General features: G+C 50.7%; 1 protein-coding gene across 1 annotated transcript in view; it reads right to left on the bottom strand.

Annotated features, from left to right (window-relative positions):
- Positions 1–20,941, bottom strand: part of LOC129697517 (inositol-trisphosphate 3-kinase B-like) — a 30,057-nt gene extending 9,116 nt beyond the window's left edge. Inside the window, 1 exon segment of the mRNA XM_055636155.1 lies at positions 19,704–20,941. Coding sequence (XP_055492130.1) covers positions 19,704–20,462 — 759 coding nt within the window. The 5' untranslated portion in view covers positions 20,463–20,941.
- Positions 20,942–22,752: the final 1,811 nt, after the last annotated feature.

Here is a 22,752-nt window from a genome sequence, read left to right as displayed (position 1 = left end):
TGCAAGCAGCCTGGATTCGGGGGAGTTTGCTAAAGAGAGAGAGAGGGAGACTATAATACATGTGTGTCTGTGTGAGGATGTGTGTGTTTGTTCGTATGCCTGTGTATGAGAGAGGGGGAGAGAGAGAGAATGTACATGTGTGTTTGTGTGAGAGTGTGTATATCTGTTTGGGCAAGTGTCTATAGAACATAGAACAGTACAGCACAGCACAGCACAGCAACAGGCCCTTCGACCCACAAACCTGATGCCAGATTAAACTAATCTCCTCTGTTTGCATGTGATCTACATCCCTCCATTCTGCTGGTGTGGTCCTATGGTGGGCCTGGCCCCATAGCAGAAGTGTCCACGTCGCAGGGCTGAGAACTGGAAGTATCCTGAGCTAATTCTGCTACCACCAGCATCGACTGTGACAAGTGGTGGCCCCCACTGATTGTCGCCGGAAGCTTGCGTCCTTTTCAGGACGGACGATGACAGCGATTTATAACAAGATGGACACGAAAAGAAGATGGTAGGCACGTGTGGGTCTTTGTGACCTTGGTGTGTCTGTGTGAATGTGTCAGTGTGTTGGTATGTATGTGTGCACAACAGCCTGTGGTTGCGTCATTGTGGGTCCTCTCCAGGTCCAGGAGCAGGGTCACAGTCAGCCCCGGGGTTAGGGTGAGGGTCAGGGTCATTGTCAGGGTCAGGGGTCAGGGTCAGGGGTCATTGTCAGGGCGTGCATCAGGTCCAGGGTGATTGTGAGGGTGTGTGGGGTATATGTGGGTGAGTGTGCAAGTGAGTGTGAGGATGTGTGAGGGTCAATGTGAGTGTGCGAGTCAGCGTGGGGGTGTTTGCAGGTGAGTGTGAGTGCACACGCTCATATCTCAGCAGCCTTCCTTGGGTAGCTGGGAGGGAGGGGTCCAGGTCAGTTTGAATGTGAGTGTGAGCGCAGGGCTCAAACCTCAGCAGCCTGCCTGGCAGACAGTGAGGGGGAGAGGTGAGGAACAGTGTGAGGGTGAGTGTGCGCAGGGCTCATGCCTCAGCACCCTCCATGGGAGAGAGTGAGGGGGAGGAACAGTCGCTGGCAATGTGCATTGAAACTGGAGCTGCTGAGAGATTTAATCTCATCAAAGAGGGCGCGGGGAAGCAACTCGTTAAAGGTCAGGCAAGATGGAACAGGTCCCGGGACCAGGCAACAAGTGACAGGCCCCCAGGATCACACACGGCTGCCAAGTCACAAAACAAGAGCACACAAAGCTGGGAACTCGCTGCGGGTTGGGCAGTGCCTGACAGGGAGAACCGCAGCCCACGCTGCAGGCACGGGACTCTACGTTAGAAAGGGTTCGCAGCGGGTGGGGAAGGGTTTAAGTTTGAGTTTATTTTATTGTCACGTGTACCAAGGTACAGTGAAAGCCTTTTGTTGCGTGCTAACCAGTCAGAAGAAAGACTGTACATGATTACAATCGATCCACCCACCGTGTACAGAAACAGGATGAAAGGAATAATGTGGAATAGCGTTTAGTCAGGACCGGATTTAGATGAAGAGAGGCCCTAAGCTATTTCACTTGTGAGGCCCCCCCCCTCCAATCCCCCACCCCCACAACTAGAGGACCATGACCACCCGACAGTGAGTGTGACACTTTTAGTCGCATGCACTTGTTAAACACACATTTTGATTACTTTCCTATCTACCACAAAGATATAACGTCTACAATAGACTTTAATTATATTTCTATGAATCTACAGACCTTGGCTCACCAAAATTGTTCCCAATTGGGCCCCGCACCTCCTAATGCCGGCCCTGGGTGAGGCCTCTGCTGAGCAAAGATCATAGAGTGGTTCGGTATCTGAGAGGGGGAGGTCAGGTGAACACATGGCAGGGATGGAGGTTGGGGCCAGAGGAAGGCAGGTGAGTGGGCTGAGGCCAAGGCAATGTCTGGTGGAGGGGTGGTGGGTGGTGGGTGTTTCAGGGGGTAGGGGGGTATGAGGACTGTAGTGTGGGTGGGGAAGAGCTGGGGTCACATGGTTTGTGGGGAATGGGAAAGACCCAGTGGAATAGCCACTGAGATGACCAGGGTTGGGGGACTAGCACTAGGACCCAGCGCAGTCAAACCCAGGGGAGTGGGAGTCTGCGGCGTGGGAACTTCAGGCCCGGTGCTGAGTCCAGGCTGCAGGTAAGGCGACGGCTGCGGGCTGCTGGAGGGCGGTGGAGTGGCCAGGGTCAGCGGGCAAAGAGTAGGAGGTCCTGGTGGGCGGATGGTCAGTGGGGCAGCGAGGTTCGATGGGTCCGGTGAGGCAGCGGGGTGAGTAGGCCCCCCTAGATCTCGAGGCCCTAAGCTTAAGCTTCTAGCTTAAACGTAAATCCGGCCCTGCGTTTAGTGCAAGATGACATCCAGTAAAGTCCAATCAAAGTACATTAGAGGGTCTCCATTGAGGTAGATAGTAGCTCAGGACCACTCTCCAGTTGCTGGTAGGATGGTTCAGTTGCCCGATAACCTCAACAACTCTCACCAACTTCTACAGATGCGCCTTAGGAAAGCAGTTTATCGGGATGCATCACAGCATGGTTTGGGAACAGCTCCATCCAAGACCACAACAAATTGCAGTGAATTGTGGACGCAGCCCAGACCATCACACAAACCAACCTCCCTTCCATTGACTCCATTTATACCTCATGCTGCCTCGGCAAGGCCAGCAGCACAATCAAGGACGAATCACTCCCTGGTCACTCCCTCTCCTCCCCTCTCCCATTTCGACAGAAGGTATGGAAGCATGAAAATGCACACCTTTGGATTCAGGGACAGTCTCTTACCAGCTGTTATCTGCCAACTGAACCATCCTACCAACAACCAGAGAGCAGTCCTGAACTACTGTCTACCTCATTGGTGATCCTCAGAATATCTTTGATCAGGCTTGCTGGCTTTCCCTAAACGTAATTCTCTTCTCCTGTATCTGTACACTATCAATAGCTCGATTGTAATCATATATTGTCTTCCCGCTGACTGGTTAGCACGCAACAAAAGCTTTTCACTGGACCTCGGTACATTTGACAATAAACTAAACTGAACCCAACTGTTAACAGCTGGGAAGAAGCTACCCCTGAATCTGGAGACATTCACACTTTCACACTTCTGCACCTCTTGCCTGATGGGAGAGGGGAGAAGAGGGAGTGAGCGGGGCTGAGACTGGTCCTTGATTTATGCTGCTGGCCTTGCCGAGGAAGGAGGAGGGATGGCCCCGGGAGTGGGGCCGTGGTCCACCTCTTAATCATTCCTAGACTGGAAGCAGTTCGGAGACAGTTTAACTGCAGGAATGGGGATGTTATCCCACTTTCCCATCCACTCCCTACACACTAGGGACAATTTACAGTGGCCAATTAACATACAAACCCGCACGTCTTTGGGACGTGGGAGGAAAGCGGAGCACCTGGAGAAACCCACGCGGTCACAGGGAGAACGTGCAAACTCCACACATAGACAGCACCCGAGGTCAGGATCCAACCCGGGTCTCTGGCCCTGTGAGGCTGCAATGCAACCATTGCGTCACCATGTGCCAACCACATTCTTAGTCATCTGGGTATCCTTAACCCTCCCCTGGGTCTGTGAGTGTAAATAGTGGTCACCTTGTCATTCGCCTCTCCCGGGACCCACTCCCCAACAGCGGGTGGCAACGGTAGCAAGGCGGTAGAGTTGCTACCTTACAGCGCCTGAGACCCGGGTTTGATCATGACTATGGGTGTTGTCTGTGTGGAGTTTGTACGTTCTCCCTGTGACTGCGTGGGTTTTCTCCGGGTTCCCCGCTTTCTTCCAACACTCCAAAGACCTGCCAGTTTGTCGGTAAACTTCGCTTCGGTAAAAATTGTAAATTGTCCTTGGTGTGTAGGATAGTGTTAGTGTATGGGGATTGCTGGTTGGTACGGACTCGGTGGGCCGAAGGGCCTGATTTCGCACTGTATCTCTAAACTAAACTAAACTAAACTCATGCCGCTTGCAATCCCAAAGCTGGATTCCAGGAATGCCAAGGCGATGGAATTCTCTCCAAGCAGGAATTCCTCTGTGGTTTCTGTTTCCCTTCTCGTCAGTGATAAGATGTGGACTAGAACTTGCAACCACATTCTGTGAGAATCCTGGTCTGTGCTGATCCTGATCACGGGGCATCCGTTCTCTATCCATCCCTCTCCCACCTGACCTGCAGATTAACGTCTCTCTCACTCCCTCTATGTCATCACGACTTTAGGAAGCAAAGCAGTACGCATACCCCGCCATACACCGAATGGCACCAAGGTTGAGATGTTTCAAATTCTTAGGAATAAATATCTACATACGACTAGCAATTGTCCAGCTACATCGAAGCATTGGTCAAGAAAGCACACCAATGCCTCTACTTCCTTAAAAAAGCTTTGGATGTTTGTCATGTCCCCAACAAACCTCACCAACTTCTACAGATGCGCTGTAAAAAGCATTTTATCGGGATCACAGCATGGTTTGGGAACAACTCCATCCAAGACCACAATCAATTACATTAGTTGTGGATGTAGCCTAGGGCCCTCACGCAAACCAACCTCCCTTCAATGGACTTCATCTACACTTCAGGCCAGCAGCATAATCAAGGACCAGCTTCACCCCGGTCACTCCCTCTTCTCCCCTCTCCCATCGGGCAAGACGTACAGAATACATCCAGATTCAGGAACAGTTTCTTCCCAGCTGTTACCTGGCAACTAAACCGTTCTTTCTCCAGTTTGAGTGCGGTCCTGACTTCCCATCAACCTTTAAACTGTCTTTAATGGGGCGTTATCATGCACTTAATCTTATACTCATTATCCTATATGTGTGCGCTGTGGACAACTTGCTTGTAACCAAAGTCTTTTCTTTGGCTGGATGGCACAGAATAAAAAACTTTTCACTGTACACGTGACAATAATAATCAACTAAAACAAACTAAACCCAACTCGATTTCTTCCTCTCCTGGCCCTGATCTGAAGCACTGACCCTGTTGTTATCCTTCCGCTGATGTCAACACAGGAAGGGTAGGAGGGATATGGATCACGTGCAGCCAGATTAGATTAGTTTAACAGCTTCATATTCAGCACCGACATTGTGGGCCGAAGGGCCTGGTCCTATTCTGTTCTGTTCAGCTAGAGTGCAGTCCTGACCTATTTACCTCATTGGAGACCTTTGAACTGTCTTTATTTGGACTTCGTTGTTATATCTTTGCACAAGATGATGTACCATTTATCCTTTATCTGTGGACGGCTTGATTATAATAATGTATAGAATTTTCTCCGACTGGACAGCACACAAACAAAAGCTTTTCACTGTACCTTTCCATGTGACAATAACAAATTAAACTAAACTAAATGTTCTTTGACTGCTGATTTACAAGTAAAACACACAGAGTGCTGGAGTAACTCAGCGGGTCAAGCAGCATCCCTGACTGACTGAGACAGAGGTCTACGTGCACCTCCTCTAATCTCATGCACTGTATCCGCTGGAGGATGCTTAATGTGGGCTCCTGCACATCGGCGAGACCAAGCGTAGGCCCGCCGATTATTTGGCCAAACATTTGCGCTCCGTCCAGTTTCAGTTCAGTTTAGTTTATTGTCACGTGTACCGAGGTACAGTGAAAAGCTTTTGTTGCGCGCTAACCAGTCAGCGGAAAGTCAATACATGTTTAGGAAAAATAATACATCACATCCGCCAAGGCCTGCTGGATCTCCCGGTTGCTAACCATTGTCACCTCCCCCTTCCCATACTGTGACCTTTCTGTCCTAGGCCTCCTCCATTGCCCTCTCACCCCATGGCTATGCCCTCTCACCCGTCTTTGACATTTCCACACTGGGAGGAAGGTTCTGATTGTCTACATCATTTATGCCTCTCATAATATCATATATTTCTATCAGGTCCCCTCAACTTCCTACACTCCAGACAAAACAATCCAAGTCTGTCCAACCTCTGCCTGTAGCTAATCCCCTCTAATTCAGGCAACTTTCTAGTAAAAAAAGGACACAAAGCACTGGAGTAACTCAGCGGGTTAGACGGCATCTTTGGTGCGCATGGATAGGCAACGTTTTTGGTTGGATACTTCTTCAGACTTGAACTCAGATCTTGAACCGAAACGTCGCCTATCCATGTTCTCCAGAGATGCTCTGAAGTGTTCATAAGTTATAGGAGCAGAATTCGGCCATTCGGCCCATCATATCCACTCCGCCATTCAATCATGGATGATCTATCTTTCCCTCCTAACCCTAATCTCCTGCCTTTGCACCATAACCCCTGACACCCGTAATCATCAAGAATCTCTGTGTGTCTAATCAAATCTAATCAAGATGCTGCCTGACCCACTGAGTTCCTCCAGCAGTTTGTGTCTTATTTTGGTGCACCAGCAGCTGTGGTTCCTTGTGTCAACATTCTGGTGAACCTCTTCTCTCCCTCTCCAAAGCCTTCACTCCAAGCCTCTGCGGAGGGCCTCTGACTAGATGCCAGTGGCCGAGGGAGGCCCTGCTGTCGAGAGGAGAATTTCCTCAAAGCAAGAGAGGCTGTGTGACTCAGAGCTGACGTGTGGTAAACAGAATTACACAAGAGAGGGACTTCCTCACGTCGGTGTCAGTGTAAACAGTGGTCACGTGGCCGTGTGCAGTAGTGGAGGGACACTCTCGGGTGAACAGGAAGAGCCGTCGCAGACTGCGGAAGTGGTGGCAGCTTATTCCCTCTCAGAAAATAACCTATTTCCTTTCACCAGAGATGCTGCCTGACCCGCTGAGTTACTCCAACCTCTGCCTGTAGCTAATCCCCTCTAATTCAGGCAACGTTCTAGGAAAAAAAAGGGCATAAAGCACCTATCCGTGTTCTCCAGAGATGCTGCTTGACACGCTGAATAACTCCAGTACTTTGTGTCTATTTCTGTAAACCAGCATCTGCAGTTCCTTGTTTCTCTCTTTGGTTAGCTGGACGGGAGCAGGGAGAAGAGGGAATGACCGGGGTGGGACAAGTCATTGATTATGTCGGCTGCTTTCCCGAGGCAGCGTGAAGTGTAGATGGAGTCGATGGTGGGGAGTCTGGACTGGGCTACATTCATAACTCTCTGCAGTTTCTTGTGGTCTCGGGCAGAGCTGTGATACAACCCGACAGTGTGCGTTCTGCGGGGCCTCTGTGATGTTTCGGTTGAATTTGTAACTGACCTGACTGAGTGTTGGTGAGACAAACTGGGTCTGCGCTCAATGCTACTGAGAGAGGTTGTCCAACAAACTCTTGTTCACCCAACATCCATGATGCAGCTTTGTATGACTTTGGCCATTTGTAGTGTATGTGCAGTTCTGGTTGTCCCATTACAGGAAAGAAGTGAAAGCTTTGGAAAGGGTGCAGAGGCGGTTTGCCAGAATGCTGCCTGAATTAGGGGGATTCAGCTACAGGGAGAGGCTGGACAGACTTGGATTGTTTTCTCTAGAACACCAGAGGTTGAGGGAAGATTTGATAGAAGTATATAAAATTATGAGAGGCATAGATAGGGTGGACAGTCGGAATCTTTTTCCGAGGATGAAGATATCTCACACAAGAGGGCTTCACTTTTGTGTGAGAGGGGCAGAGTTTAAAAATGTGTGTGGCAAGAATGGTGGGTGCCTGGAATATGCTGCCAGAGGTGTTAGTGGAGGCTGCAGATGCGATAGCGCAGTTTAAGAGGCTTTTACAGATGCACATGATATGCAGCGAATGGAGGGATATGGATCACGTGCAGGCAGAGGAGATTAGTTTAAATTGGCATCATGTTGAGCAAGGACAATGTGGGCTATGTTATCCATCTGGTACCCAACAACTCTGTGCATCTCTGAAGAGCAGCCACTGTGGAAATAACACCACTGCACCCAGCACAGTGTTTCCGACAGCCAACAGACTGGTGAACAATCAGCGCAGTAGGAATGTTTAACAATAAACTGGAAAAACTGCAGAGAGGGGCTGAGCTATTGGGGAGGAGGCTGAGGGGTGATCTTATAGAGGTGTATACAATCATGAGGGGAATAGATAGGGTGAATGCACAGTCCTTTACCCAGAATGGGGGAATCAAGAATAAGGTGAGAGGGGAAAGATTTAATAGCAACCTGAGGGGAAACTTTTTCACATAAAGGGTAGTAGGAGAATGGAACGAGCTGCCGGAGGAGGTAGTTGAGGCAGGAACTATAACCACATTTAAAGAACATTTAGACAGTTACGTGGGTAGGAAGGGGTTGGAGGGATACCGGCAAAACGTGCTATCTGACAATCAGTCATTGGAGTCTTATTTTTCACTTGGTCTTTAACCCTGGGCATTTTTATTGTTCATGGTAGGGAAAGTAATTGAAAACAAACGTCTTCCCATTTTGCAAATTGACTGGGTCTGTGCTGATGCAAATAGGGGCTGACCTAACTGTTGTAATTATCACTACCTTCCGTACAGAGAGGAACCTGTGTCTCAATTAGGGCCTGTAAGGATATGTAGAGGCCATTGATAAGGGAGAGCACATATACAGTCGATATGTAAATGTGTGTGTGGTGTTTCAGTGTGTGCGTAGTGTATCAGTATGTGTGTGTGTGTGTGGTGTATCAGTGTGTGTGTGTGTGTGTGTGTGTGTGTGTGTGTGTGGTGTATCAGTGTGTGCGTAGTGTATCAGTGTGTGTGTGTGTGTGTGTGTGTGTGTGTGTGTGTGTGTGTGTGTGTGTGTGTGTGTGTGGTGTATCAGTGTGTGCAAAGAGAAACATACTGTCGGTTGCACAACAACTTGGTTTAGGAATCAGTGTGTACAAAGGGAAACATACGGTCGGTTGCACCACAGCTTGGTTTAGGAACAGCTCTGCCCAAGACCGCAAGACATTGCAGAGAGTTGTGGATGTAGCGCAGTCTAGGTGACGTTTCAGGTTGGGACCCTTCTTCAGAGATACTGCCTGACCTGTTGAGTTACTCCTGCACTTTGTGTTCTTTTGTGTAATAACCAGCATCTGCAGTTTGTTGCTACATAATCAAAGACCTCCCTCTGGTCGTTCCTCCCTCCCTGTTGAGAAAAAGGTGCATAACCTTGAAAACACGGATCACCAGACTTTGACTCCATCTACACTTCACGCTACCTCGGCAAGGCCAGCAGCATAATCAAGGATGAGTCTCACCCCGGACACTCCCTCTTCTCCCCTCTCCCATCAGGCAAGAGATACAGTGTGAAAACGCACACATCCAGATTCAGGGACAGTTTCTTTCCGGCTGTTATCAGGCAACTGAACAATCCTACCAACAACCAGAGAGCAGTTCTGACCATCCATCTACCTCATTGGAGACCCTTGGACTATCTTTAATGGGACTTTACTGGACTTCATCTTGTACTAAACGTTATCTCCTTTATCTTGTATCTGTACACGGTGGACAATTTGATTTAATCATGTATAATCAGCCTTTTGGCTAAGATCGAGTGTAGTATCTGTTCTTATTAGTTGAGGACAAGGATCGAAATTAGAGGTGACGTCGGTGACCAGGAGTCCGTCAGTTGCTGGATCCAAGCTGGTTGAGTAAACAACTCCTCATCATATCAGAATGGCGGCAGCAAATGGAGCGGGAGGTCAGGGTAACTGCAACACCCTGCGAGTGAGCGTGAAGGACCAGGGCACGTGGGCACCAAGTGTCACTACCTGCTGAGGTTCTATCTGTTCCCGGTGTTGCGAAGGATGGGCCTGGCGCAGATGCCATGCAATGTGCCAGTCAGCTGGACATTGCCGCACCGTATGTTGGTCGTGGAAAGGTTCTTCCGGACGGACACCTTTGACCACAAGACCATCGGGCAGTGGTCTGCACGGAACGTCCTGCAGGCACTGCAGGGAAAGGACTCGATGGACCCTGTGGCGTGGTTCCCAGAGCAGACTGCCCAGCTTGCCTGGCAAAATGCCTCATCGCCAGAACTCACCAACAAGCACCAGACCTCGCTTGGCTGGTGGTGAGGGGAGCCCTCCCAGTCAGATCTTTCCTGCACCATTGGAACCTCAATACCAGCGCACGCTGCCCTCGGGACGGCTGCTATCGAGAGGAGACGGTTGCCCACCTCTTTGCAGGGTGTGGATTCGCAAAGCTAGGGAGAGGTCAGCTAGGGTCCCTGTCACGGTTTATTCCGAACAGCTCCGTCACAGAGGACTCTGTGATTTACGGACTGTTCCCAGGGACGCATTCAGAGACTGACATCGAGTGCTGCTGGAAGGTCATCAACTCAGTTCTTTGGTCTGCCCGAACGTTGTTGACCACCCAGCGGAGTGAGATGTCCGTCGGGGAATGTTGCAGACTGGCCCACTGCAGACTGCGGGAGTACGTGCTGAGGGACGCACTGAAGCTCAGTGCAGCCAACGCCAAGGCTCGGTGGGGGAGGACCACAGTCTAGGGTCCTTCCGCTGCTGGACATGGGGGGCAGGGTGTGGTGGAGAATAAGGGAAGGGATTCCACGCCAGTGGACCACATGAGTGGCAAGGGTGGGGGATAGAATTGTGTAAACAGTATTGATTGTATGTAAAGCCTCCGAGAATGTCAGATGGAATTTTGTAAGGAACATGTATTGTATATATTTATTTCTCAAATAAAGTATATTTTGATATTTTAAAAAATTGCAGTCTATTCACTGACTGGATAACAGACACTTTTCACTGTACCTCAATACATGAGACAATAAACTAAACTATACTTGGAAAAGCTTAGACGTGAGGGATATGGGCCAAATGCAGGCAGGTGTGATATGTGCAGATGGGACATCCCGGTCAGCATGGGCAAGTTGGGCTGAAGGGCCTGTTTCCGTGCTGTGTGACTCTGTGACTGAGGCTCCCATTGCCCTGGCCAATGTTTATCTTGTTTCCCCACCAACGTCACTGTGACGATCCCTCCGGTGACTTTCCTGCCCGCACCGAATCTTGGAGGTCGAGCAATTTTGGACGGGCACCGCAGAACTAACAAACAATTTGTTTGTGGTTGTCGGCCACAGGTGTGTTTACTCATGGAAATGAGTGCTCATCTCTGGCTGGAGGCAGGCAGACACTGCAGCAAGACATTTTGCATTTTGCACATTTACAAATGCTCCCAATAACCTCAGGGTTTGCAAGTTCCATGCATCAGTGCGCTCCGCATCGCAGAATCATACAACACGTAAACAGGTCCTTCAGGTCCTTCAGCCAAGCTCACACCCCATCCTCTGGTGTCCCAGTAAAAACAATCCAAGTTTGTCCAACCTCTCATTGTAGCTCACACACTCTAATCCAGGCAGCGTTCTGGTAAACCTCCTCTGTATCTTCTCCAAAGCCTCCACATCCTTCCTGGAATGGGGCGATCAGAACTGCACACAATACCCCAATTGTGGCTGTTGTCTCTCAAACCCCTTCCAATTGCCTCTGCTTCTCCCCCTCCAGTGCAGTCACCTTGCAGCTAATGCCCTCTAATTCATTCATGGGGTACCCTGTGGCCTGGGACGCAAGCTTAAGAGTTAATGGAAGATGTTAACCCTTATTCCCAGTCTCAGTCTTCACCATGTCTTGTTTCATAGTCATACCACGCGGAAACAGGCCCTTTGGCCCAACTAGTCCATGCCGATCAAAATGCCCCATCCACATTAGTCCAACCTACTCCTGTTTGGCCCATATCCCTACACACCATTTCTCATCCATGTACATGTACAAGTGTCTTTTAAACCTGCCTCAACTACTTTCTGTGGCAGCTCGTACAGCATACCCTCCACCATCAGGTTAGACTTTATTTGAGACTTTAGAAATACAGCGTGGAAACTGGTGCTTTGGCCCGTCGAGTCCGTGTCGACCAGCGATCCCTGAACACTGGCACTATCCTACACACTAGGACAATTTACAATTTTACAGAAACCAATTAACCTACAAACCTGCACGTCTTTGGAGTGAGGGAGCTAGCCGGAGCACCCAGAGGAAACCCACGCAGTCACAGGGAGAACATACAAGCTCCACACAGACAGCACACGTAGTCAGGATTGAACGCAGGTCTCCACCACACCCTTATTTTGAGGGTGTGGTAGGGACGCCCCTCAAAATAAGGGAAGGGAATCCACGCCAGTGGACCACATGAGTGGCAAGGGTGGGGGATAGAATTGTGTAAACAGTATTGAATGTATGTAAAGCCTCTGAGAATGTCAGATGGAATTTTGTAAGGAACATGTATTGTATATATTTATTTCTCGAATAAAGTATATTTTGATATTTTAAAAAATTGCAGTCTATTCACTGACTGGATAACAGACACTTTTCACTGTACCTCGATACATGAGACAATAAAATAAACTATACTTGGAAAAGCTTAGACGTGAGGGGTATGGGCCAAATGCAGGCAGGTGTGATATGTGCAGATGGGACATCCGGGTCAGCATGGGCAAGTTGGGCTGAAGGGCCTGTTTCCGTGCTGTGTGACTCTGTGACTGAGGCTCCCATTGCCCTGGCCAATGTTTATCTTGTTTCCCCACCAACGTCACTGTGACGATCCCTCCGGTGACTTTCCTGCCCGCACCGAATCTTGGAGGTCGAGCAATTTTGGACGGGCACCGCAGAACTAACAAACATTTTGTTTGTGGTTGTCGGCCACAGGTGTGTTTACTCATGGAAATGAGTGCTCATCTCTGGCTGGAGGCAGGCAGACACTACAGCAAGACATTTTGCATTTTGCACATTTACAAATGCTCCCAATAACCTCAGGGTTTGCAAGTTCCATGCATCAGTGCGCTCCGCATCGCAGAATCATACAACACGTAAACAGGTCCTTCAGGTCCTTCAGCCAAGCTCACACCCCATCCTCTGGTGTCCCAGTAAAAACAATCCAAGTTTGTCCAACCTCTCATTGTAGCTCACACACTCTAATCCAGGCAGCGTTCTGGTAAACCTCCTCTGTGTCTTCTCCAAAGCCTCCACATCCTTCCTGGAATGGGGCGATCAGAACTGCACACAATACCCCAATTGTGGCTGTTGTCTCTCAAACCCCTTCCAATTGCCTCTGCTTCTCCCCCTCCAGTGCAGTCACCTTGGAGCTAATGCCCTCTAATTCATTCATGGGGTACCCTGTGGCCTGGGACGCAAGCTTAAGAGTTAATGGAAGATGTTAACCCTTATTCCCAGTCTCAGTCTTCACCATGTCTTGTTTCATAGTTATACCACGCGGAAACAGGCCCTTTGGCCCAACTAGTCCATGCCGATCAAAATGCCCCATCCACATTAGTCCAACCTACTCCTGTTTGGCCCATATCCCTACACACCATTTCCCATCCATGTACATGTACAAGTGTCTTTTAAACCTGCCTCAACTACTTTCTGTGGCAGCTCGTACAGCATACCCTCCACCATCAGGTTAGACTTTATTTGAGACTTTAGAAATACAGCGTGGAAACTGGTGCTTTGGCCCGTCGAGTCCGTGCCGACCAGCGATCCCTGTACACTAGCACTATCCTACACACTAGGACAATTTACAATTTTACAGAAACCAATTAACCTACAAACCTGCACGTCTTTGGAGTGAGGGAGCTAGCCGGAGCACCCAGAGGAAATCCATGCAGTCACAGGGAGAACATACAAGCTCCACACAGACAGCACACGTAGTCAGGATTGAACCCAGGGCTCTGGCGCTGTGAGGCAGCAACTCCACTGCTGTGCCGCCTCTGATACATTCTTATTAAATCTTTCCCCTCTCACCTTAAACCTACACTGTACACGCTGTGGTTCCTGATTCCCCCACTCTGTGCATCTCCCCTGATGATTTTCCACTCCTCTATAAGATCACCCCTTAGCCTCCTGCAGCATCGAGTGCACTGTACAACACAGAGCTGCCGCTTCCAGCTGAGATCCAGCGCCCAAAATAGAACATTCCAGGGGCTGGGAGAAGAAGCTTCCGGCAGCTCTGTGGCCGAGGTGTGGGTGGGGAATAACACAGCCAGCTGTGCGCCTGGGGTGTTTCTGTTTGGGAGCTCCCCGACATTCCTGCCAGTGACAATCAGCCAGTACCTGCTCTTCCCAACATCTCCGCTGCAAATCCCAAATAAAACCAGGAGCGCCGGATCTCTCCAATGGTTGCTCAGCCGCTGCCTCACAGCTCCAAAGACCTGGGTTCGATCCTGACCTCGGGTGCTGTCTGTATGTGGAGTTTGCACGTTCTCCCTGTAACCGTGTGGGTTTTCTCCGGGTGCTCCGGTTTCGTCTCATATCTCCCATATCTCAAAGAGGAGGGGGCTAGAGGAGGTTGGGGAGAGGAGGGGGGTTGAGGCAGGGGGGGGGGGGGGGGTGGGGGGGGGTGGGGGGGGAGGAGGTTGTGGAGGAGGGGGGTAGAGGGGTACTGTGACTGTCTCCCCCGTGCTGCCTGTGTGCAGCGTGTTTCCTGCGTTGACTACCCAGTCTGATCGCTCCCACTCCTCCACGCCCCTGGCCCGGCCTGGGGTGATCCCACCGCCCGCCGACAGCTATCTGTGTCACCGGCTGTACCGACCAGCGAACTCTCTGGTGGAGCTGGCGGAAAGCCTCACCTTGCCTTTCCTGTCAAAACCGCATTATTAAAGAGTTGCCTTTTCAAAAGAAAACAATTTTGACAGCAGTAGCTGCTCAACAAGGCAACTTGCAACAGTGGGCCCTGTCTCAGAGCGTGACAAACTTGAAAACAGAACGCTGGGAAAACCTGGCAGGTCGGGCAACATCTGCAGGGAGGGAGAATCAGCTAACGTATCAAGTCAGAATTTTCTCCCAATTCTGAGGACAGGGTTTCAACCTGAAACGTTCTCTGTTTTTCTCTCTCTCCATTGATGCTGCTTGGGTTGCTGAGGGTTTTCAGAATTCCTTGCTTTTGTTTCAGATACTTGGCTCGGGGGTACCACAGGCTGAGGGGTGACCGAATAGAAGTATAAAACATTACGAGGAGCAGAACCTATTTAGTCAGGGTGGAAATGTCATAGAGTATGGAAACAGGCCCTTCAGCCCAACTCGTCCGTGGTCACCAAGATGCCCCATCTATGCAAATGCCATCTGCCCGCAATTGGCCCATATCTCTCTGAACCTTTCCTATCCATCTACCTTTACACATTACAATTTAGACATGCAGCATGGAAACAGGCCCTTCGGCCCACTGAGTCTGTGTTGATCAGCAATCACCCCACACACTAGCACTATCTTACACACTAGAGACAATTATACAATTTATTTTGACCGAAGCCAAATAGCCGACAAACTTGCACATCTTTGGTATGTAGGAGGAAACCGGAGCACCTGGACAAAACCCACAGGTATAACGTACAAAGTCCATGCACACAGCACCCCTGGTCAGGATTGAACCCGGGTCTCTGGCAGTGTAAGGCAGCAACTCTACCTTTCTGCCATTGTGCCGCCCTTGTGTCCTGTCCAAGTGTGTTTATATGTTAAAGACTAGAGGCCATAGCTTGAGGTGGGAAGGGGCAAAGTTTAAAGGACAGCCTTTACATTGAGGCAGGTGAGGAGTTGCCTGGAACTTGCTGCCAGGGGTGGTGGAGGCGGCAGATACCATCGGCAGGTTTAAGATGTTTTTAGATAGGCACATAGATATGCAAGGAATGGAGGGATATGGATCACGCACTGGCACAGGAGATTCGTTTAGCTTGGCATCATGTTCAGCATGGTCATTGTGGGCCGAAGGGCCTGTTCCTGTACTGTACTGTTCTATGTAGAAACAAAGAACTGCAGATGCTGGTTTACAAAAAAAGACATAATGTGCTGCAGTAGCTCAGCAGATCAGGCAGCATCTCTGGAGAACATAGATAGGTGACGTTTCGGGTTAGGACCGTTCTTGAAACTGATTGTAAGAGTCAGGACTGACCTGCTGAATCAGTCTCAAGAAGATTTCCAACGCAAAATGTAATCTATACATGTTTAGTTTAGTTCAGCTTAGTTTCATTTCGTTTAGAGACACAGCGTGGAAACAGGCCCTTTGGCCTGCCGAGTCCGCACCGACCAGCAATCACCAGTACATTAGCACTGCCCTACACACTAGGGATAGTTTACAGAGGCCAATTAGCCTACAAACCTGCATGTCTTTGGAGTGTGAGAGAAAATCAGAGCACCTGGGGAAAACCCACGCGGTCACAAGGAGAACGTGCAAACTCCGTTCAGACAGCACCCGAGGTCAGGATGGAACCCAGGTCTCTGCCACCTTGAGGCAGCAGCTCTACCGCTGCGTCACTGTCCCGCCCCACGTTCTCCAGAGATGCTGCCTTACCCACTGAGTTACTGCAGTGTCTGCAGCACTTTGTGGCTGCAGTGACCTATGTTCTACTAACTGCCTCTGCAGAGTTTTGACTCCCTTTACTCTTCAGAGGGAGAACAGCTTCAAGTCAGGGCAACTTCATGAGAAGGGTAGGATCAGAGATCTGGTGGTAATCAAGTGAATGAGGGATTGCAATCCAAAATGGAGCTATTTAGAAGTTAACCTGAAATTAACTTTAACCTGGGACCTTTCACAATTTAAATGTCAAGCTGCTTATTTAGAAATATAATTGAAACAATCTACAACCTGGACCCTCAATATAATCAGCCGCTGGTGTACAGTTACCAGTTAACACTGCTTCAGCCAGTAATTAGGAAGAATGTTCTTGTGGCCAAACACCTTTTATTCTCAGCACTAAACTCACCCAAATAAGGTCAACATGAGTGCAAAAACACAGCATGCGCCTGAAGTGAGACTTTCAGCCTCATAGGCCGGATACCACTGTCTTAGTTACTCGCACAAGTTGTTTTATTCGCTTTCTCGACTATTTAAAGGGACACACACACTCTCCTCTCTCTTTCAGAGAGGACATGTTTAACGAGAGTGTCGCCAGGACTCGAGGGCCTGAGCTCTGGGGAGAGGTTGGGCAGGCCGGGACTTTATTCCTTAGAGCCTGAGAGGTGATCTTACAGAGGTGTATAACATCATGGATAGGGTGAAGGTACAGTCTTTTTCCCAGGGTAGGGAATTCAAGAACCAGAGAACATGGGTTTAAGGTGGAGGGGGAAAGATTTAATAGGAACCTGACTGAGGGGTACCTTTTTAACACAAAGGGTGGTGGGTGTACAGTACACCACAAACTGGCGGAGAAGGTAGTTGAGGCAGGTGCCATTGCACCATTTAAGAAACATTTGGACAGCTACATGGATAGGATATTTAGAGGGATATGGGCCAAACGTAAGCAGGTGAGACTGGTGTAGATGGGACATTTTGGTCAGTGTGTGTGCAAGTTGGGCGGAAGGACCCGTTTCCATGATGCATGACATGTTTACTTTGCCAGGGCTCTAGCATCTGAGCTACGAGGAGTGGTAGGGCAGGCTGGGACTTTATACCTTGGAGCACAGGAGGCTGAGGGGCGATCTTATAGAGATGTACACGTTCATGAGAGGAACAGACAGGGTTCATGCACCTTCTACGCAGAGTTGGGGAATCAAGAACCAGAGGACATACGCTGAGAGGGGAAAGATTTAATAGGACCCTGAGGAGTAACTTTTTCACAGAGGATGGTGGGTGTATGGAATGAGGTGCCAGAGCAGGTAGTTGAGGCAGGCAGTACAACGACCTTTGAAAGACATTTGGACAGGTACATGGACTGGAAAGGTTTAGATGGATCTTGGCCAAATGTAGGCAGCTGAGGACTAGCTTAGATGGGGCATCTTGGTTGGCATGGACAAGTTGGGCCGAAGGGCCTATTTACCTGCCGTGTGACCCTATGAGTCTCTGAAGTTTTATTTTTCACGTGATCTTTAGCCTTGGGGGTTTTATTGTTTGTGGTAGGGAAAGTAATTGAAAACACACTTCTTCCCATTTTGCAAATTGACCGACATGAGTCCATTTGGCTGAAGGGCCTTTATCCGTGGTTAATGGCTCTATGACTTGAACTGCAAGAGTTTGCAACAAGTGGAGCAGTGTGGAGTGGCTTGTGCAAGAAGCCACAATGACGCTTCAAGATGCTGCAACGCAGGGAAACCTGACCACGGCCTTTAATCTTCACAAGTGCAGCCCCAATTTCCTAGCGCACTTTAAGCAAACAAGGGGTAGCCATGATCAGCCTCTCACAGCTTTGACATAAGCCTTTGTTTTGTTATTAACGGCACAGCGGTGCAGCGGGTAGAGCCGCTATCTCACAGCACTAGAGACCCTGTTTTGATCCTGACCACGTGCTGTTTGTGTGGAGTTTGCATGTTCTCCCTGTGACCGCATGGGTTTCCTCCAGGTGCTCCGGTTCCCTCCCACATCCCAAAGATGTGCGAGTTTGCAGGTTAATTGGGCCCTGTTAAATTCCCAAATATATAGGGAGTGGATGAGAAAATGGAATATCGAACTAGTGTGAATGGGTGATTGCTGGACAGTGTGGACTCGGTGGGCCGAAGGGCCTGTTTCCACGCTGGATCTCTAAACTCTAAACTGCCTTTATCAACTTGCCAACCAGGTAGCTTCACAAACAGTGTATCACCATGGCAAACCTGCCCTTGACGTGCTCTTTGCCCTGTCCCTGGGTGGCGGGTTCCAAAACTAGAGGACGTAGGCTTCAGGCGAGAGGGGAGAGAGGGAACTCAGGGACAACTTTTTCACTCAGAGAGTAGCCCATATCTGGAATGAGCTGCCAGAGGAAGCTGTAGAAGGATACAATGAGCATCATGGTGGCATGGACAACCTGGGCTGAAGGGCCTGTTTCATGCTGTATGACTGTACCACTCTACAGACATACACAGGGGAAACAGGCCCTTCAGCCCAATTCGTCCACGCCGACCAAGGTGCCCCATCTAAGCTAGTCCCGTTTGCCCGCGTTCGGCCCTTATCACTGTAAACATTTCCTATCCGTGTACCTATCCAAATGTCTGTCAAAAGGTTGCTAGAGTATCTGCCTCAACTACCTCCTCTAGCAGGTTATTCCATATACTAACAAAGCTGTTAGTGAAACATTTGACCCTCAGGTCCCTATTAAATCTTTCCCCTCTCACCATATATCTATGTCACCTGGTTCTTGATTCCACTACTCTGGGTAAAAGACTCTGTGTATTCACCTTATCTGTTGCTCTCATGACTTTACACACCTCTATAAGATCACCCCACCAGCCTCCTGTGCTCCAAGGATTTTCAAAATACTTTTCGGCAGACGCTAACGTCTATGCCACCAGACACTATAACAACATGATCTTATGGTCTGGTCGCTGCAGGTTGTTACGGTACAGTCATAGAGGTTTGCCACGGTACACTGTTATGGTCGTGTGTAATGGCACTGTCATCCCAGGGTGTTACCGTACAGTCACAGCGGGGGTGTTATGGTAAATGGTACATCATTACGATTTAGAGTTGCAGTACAATGTTATGTACATTCACCGTGGGGTGTTACGGTGTAGTGGCTGCAGTGTGTGGCGGTACAGTTGTGGCGGGACATTAAGTTCGCCTGTTGCCGTGGACTGTGATGCTACAGTGTCATGGTGCAGTCGCAACCGGGTGTTACGGTCCAGTGTGTGGGTACGGTCGCTGCGGGGTGTAACGTTACAGTCTGATGGTACAGTTGCCCCCAGGATGCCATGGTGCAGTCACCGAAGAATGTCTTGGCACAGTGTGTGGGTGCAGTCACCCCAGGGTGTTACGGCGCAGTGTGTGGGTGCAGTTGCCGCGGAGTGTTACGGCACAGTGTGTGGGTGCAGTTGCCGCGGAGTGTTACGGCGCAGTGTGTGGGTGCAGTCGCGTGGGGTGTATGTACCCCCGTCATTGGCACTCACCACGCGGGGCCGGGCGCCCTGTTCCTCGGCCTGTAGCAGGTCGTTGCCGTGCCGACCGGCAGCCTCGGGGTCACTGGACACCTCCTCCGACGACTCGTCCCAGGACGAGGAGCAGCCGGCCGAGGAGGCCGAGGACGAGGACAGTCTGCGGGGGCTGGCAGTCCCCTCCTCCCCAAACTCCGGGCAACCACCGCCCCCGTGCTCCGTCACCACCACACGTGGGATCCCCGGCATCACCGGCTCCAACAGGGATCCCCACATCCATTCTGGATCACCACTGGCCATCAGACTGCCGCTCCCCACTGCATCAAGGTCCACCTCCAATGCCACTGGATCCACCTCCTCCAACACTGGCACCGACTCCAACGCCAGTGGTCCTGTCTCCAGGGCCAGTGACTCCTCCAATGACAGTGGCCCCACCTCCAACGCCAGTGGATCCGCCTCCAACACTGGCTGTTCCTCCAAGGCCAGGGGATCCGCCACCAACACTGGCTGTTCCTCCAAGGCCAGTGGATCCGCCACCAACACTGGCTGTTCCTCCAAGGCCAGTGGATCCGCCTCCAACACTGGCTGTTCCTCCAACGCCAGGGGCTCCATCTCATTCAGTGACACCGCCGACATTGCCTCCTCCATCCCCTGCTCCACCCTGGAGCCGCTTGTTCGAGCCGGGCAGCCCAGCCACAGTTGGCAGCAGGACGTGTGCCTCGCGGGAGGATGACCCTCGGCTGTAGCCGGACTGCCCAGTGTGCAGGCAGCCATGGCCTCCGGGGACGATGGGCCACTTGTGAGGGGGGGACGGGGCAGCTCTCGGCTCCAGCCAGACACTCCTACAAATGTTGCACCCTCATGGCTGGCCCCCCGGCCAGGCCCAGCTGCCCCAGGGTGGACGGGGTCCAGGGGCGCCGGGAGGGAGGCTGGTGCCAATCTCTCTCTCTCTCCTACAGTGGCCCCCAACTTCGGGCAAGTCCAGGGAAGTGGGGTCCCAGCAGCATCCGGCCCTCTCCCCCCCACACCCTCAGACTGTCCCAGTTTCCGACCTCCAACCTCAGTCACTCCTGGCCTCTGACCTCCGGCCTCCGACACTCTCAGTCTCCAAGCTCCGACCTCAGACACTCTCGGTCTCCGACCTTCGACCACGGTCACTCCCAGTCTCTGACTTATCTCGAGCAGTCTTCGCCTCCGACCTCCGACACTCCCGGTCTCTGACCTCCGACGTCGGTCACTCCAAGTCTCCGACCTTGGTTACTCCCGGTCTCTGACCTCCGACCTCGGTCACTCCCAGTCTCCGACCTTGGTTGCTCCCGGTCTCTGACCAGCCTCGGTTACTCCCGGTCTCTGACTCCGGCCTGGAATGTTCCCGGTGTCGGCGTGGTTTCCGTGTGCCGCTGCCAGCTCAGTGCCCGCTCACCAGGGCTGGGTGGTGAGAGCGAGGAGCTGCCAACATCGAGCAGACCCACTGGTGGGTTGAGGCTACGTGATGCAGCAGTGGAGGACAGTCTGTCTCTGTTTACGCTGGTGTGTGTGTGTTCCTGTGCCTATCTGTCTGAGTGTTTGCCTGTGTGTGTGTTTATCTGTCTTGCTGTGTCTGTTTATGTGCTTGAAGGCCAACTTGCTTGTTTGTGTGTGTATTTGCTTATGTGTGTCTGTGCGTTTCGTTGTCTGTGTATTTATCTCTATGTATCTGTGTGTTTCTATGTGTAGTCTGTGGGTCTGTCTCCCTATCTATTTGTGTTTGAGTGTGGGTCTCTGTGTGTCTCTGTGTGACTCTATTTCTCTCTCTGTATGTGTCTGTATGTGTGTCTGAACGTTTATTTGTGTATGTTTCTATATGTGTCTTTATTTGTGTCTATCTGTGTCTGTGTGTGTCTCTGAGTCTCTAGTCTAGGTGTATGTTTGTTTCTGCATGTGTTTGTCTGAGTGCCTGTCTCTCTTTCTCTATCTGAGTGTTTGTGTCTGTCTGTCTGTGTGTGTGTCTCTCTCTCTGCCCGAGTCAGAATGTGTGTCTCCTTGTGTATCTACCTCTTTAGGAGTGCGTCCCTCTATCCCTGCCTGAGTGCGTGGCTCTGTGTGTGTGTCTGTCTCCGTGTGAGCAGCGAGCAGTCTCTCTCTGCACACTTACCCCTGTTGCCCGGAGCGAGTTCGCGGTGTGTGGGGAGGGTCCCCGCTCCCGATCTGCAGCCGGAGTCGGAGACAGAGACAGCGCCGATCCTTGCTCACATCCCACAGACCGCCAGCCTCCGGAGCACTGGAACCTGAGCTGGCCGGCGTCGCTGCCTCCCCGGGCTCCTCTCTCCTCTCCCCGGGCTCGTCTCTCCTCTCTGCACTGCTCACCCTGACTCCGCCGATCCCTCTCTCTCTCTCTCTCTCTGACTGGTAGTTCTCAGCTGAAACTTGAGTGTCTCGGAGCAGGAAGGAAGTGACTTGGCTGAGAAGTCAGTGTGTGTGATGCAGAGCGACTGTTTCCACTCACATTCCCTCCCACACACAACACACTCCCTCCCATACACACTCAGCAACGCCACAAGCCAAACACACCCCCCACCCCCCACACACACACACACAGAGCAAAACCCACATAGCACACGCCTTCCCCATCACACTCACACATACACACATCGCTACACGCTCACTCCCACGCACACAACACAGATACACACACTCATTCCCAAACACACATATTCCCTCCCATACACAAGACAAACACATCCCACACACTCTCCTACACACATGCACACACACAAGCACACACTCTCGCTTACACACATATACTCTTACACACTCTCCTACATACACACACACTCCCACATATACACTCTTACACACACCACACACTTTTACACACATGCTCACTTCCACACTCCACACACACACACACAATCCTACGTACATTCCCACACACACTCTTGCACACTCCCACACACATTCCTGCACACTCACACATCCCTACACATGCATGCACTCACACACACACACACTCCTACACATACACACCTACATAGCACAATTGCACACAAACTTGTTTAATTTTGAAAACGTTTGATTTCAATTT

This window comes from Leucoraja erinacea, chromosome 5 (genome assembly GCF_028641065.1).
Source record: "Leucoraja erinacea ecotype New England chromosome 5, Leri_hhj_1, whole genome shotgun sequence".
Lineage (NCBI taxonomy): Eukaryota > Metazoa > Chordata > Chondrichthyes > Rajiformes > Rajidae > Leucoraja > Leucoraja erinaceus.
Note: the sequence above shows the minus strand (reverse complement) of the source record. Positions and strands in the feature narration are given on the sequence as shown.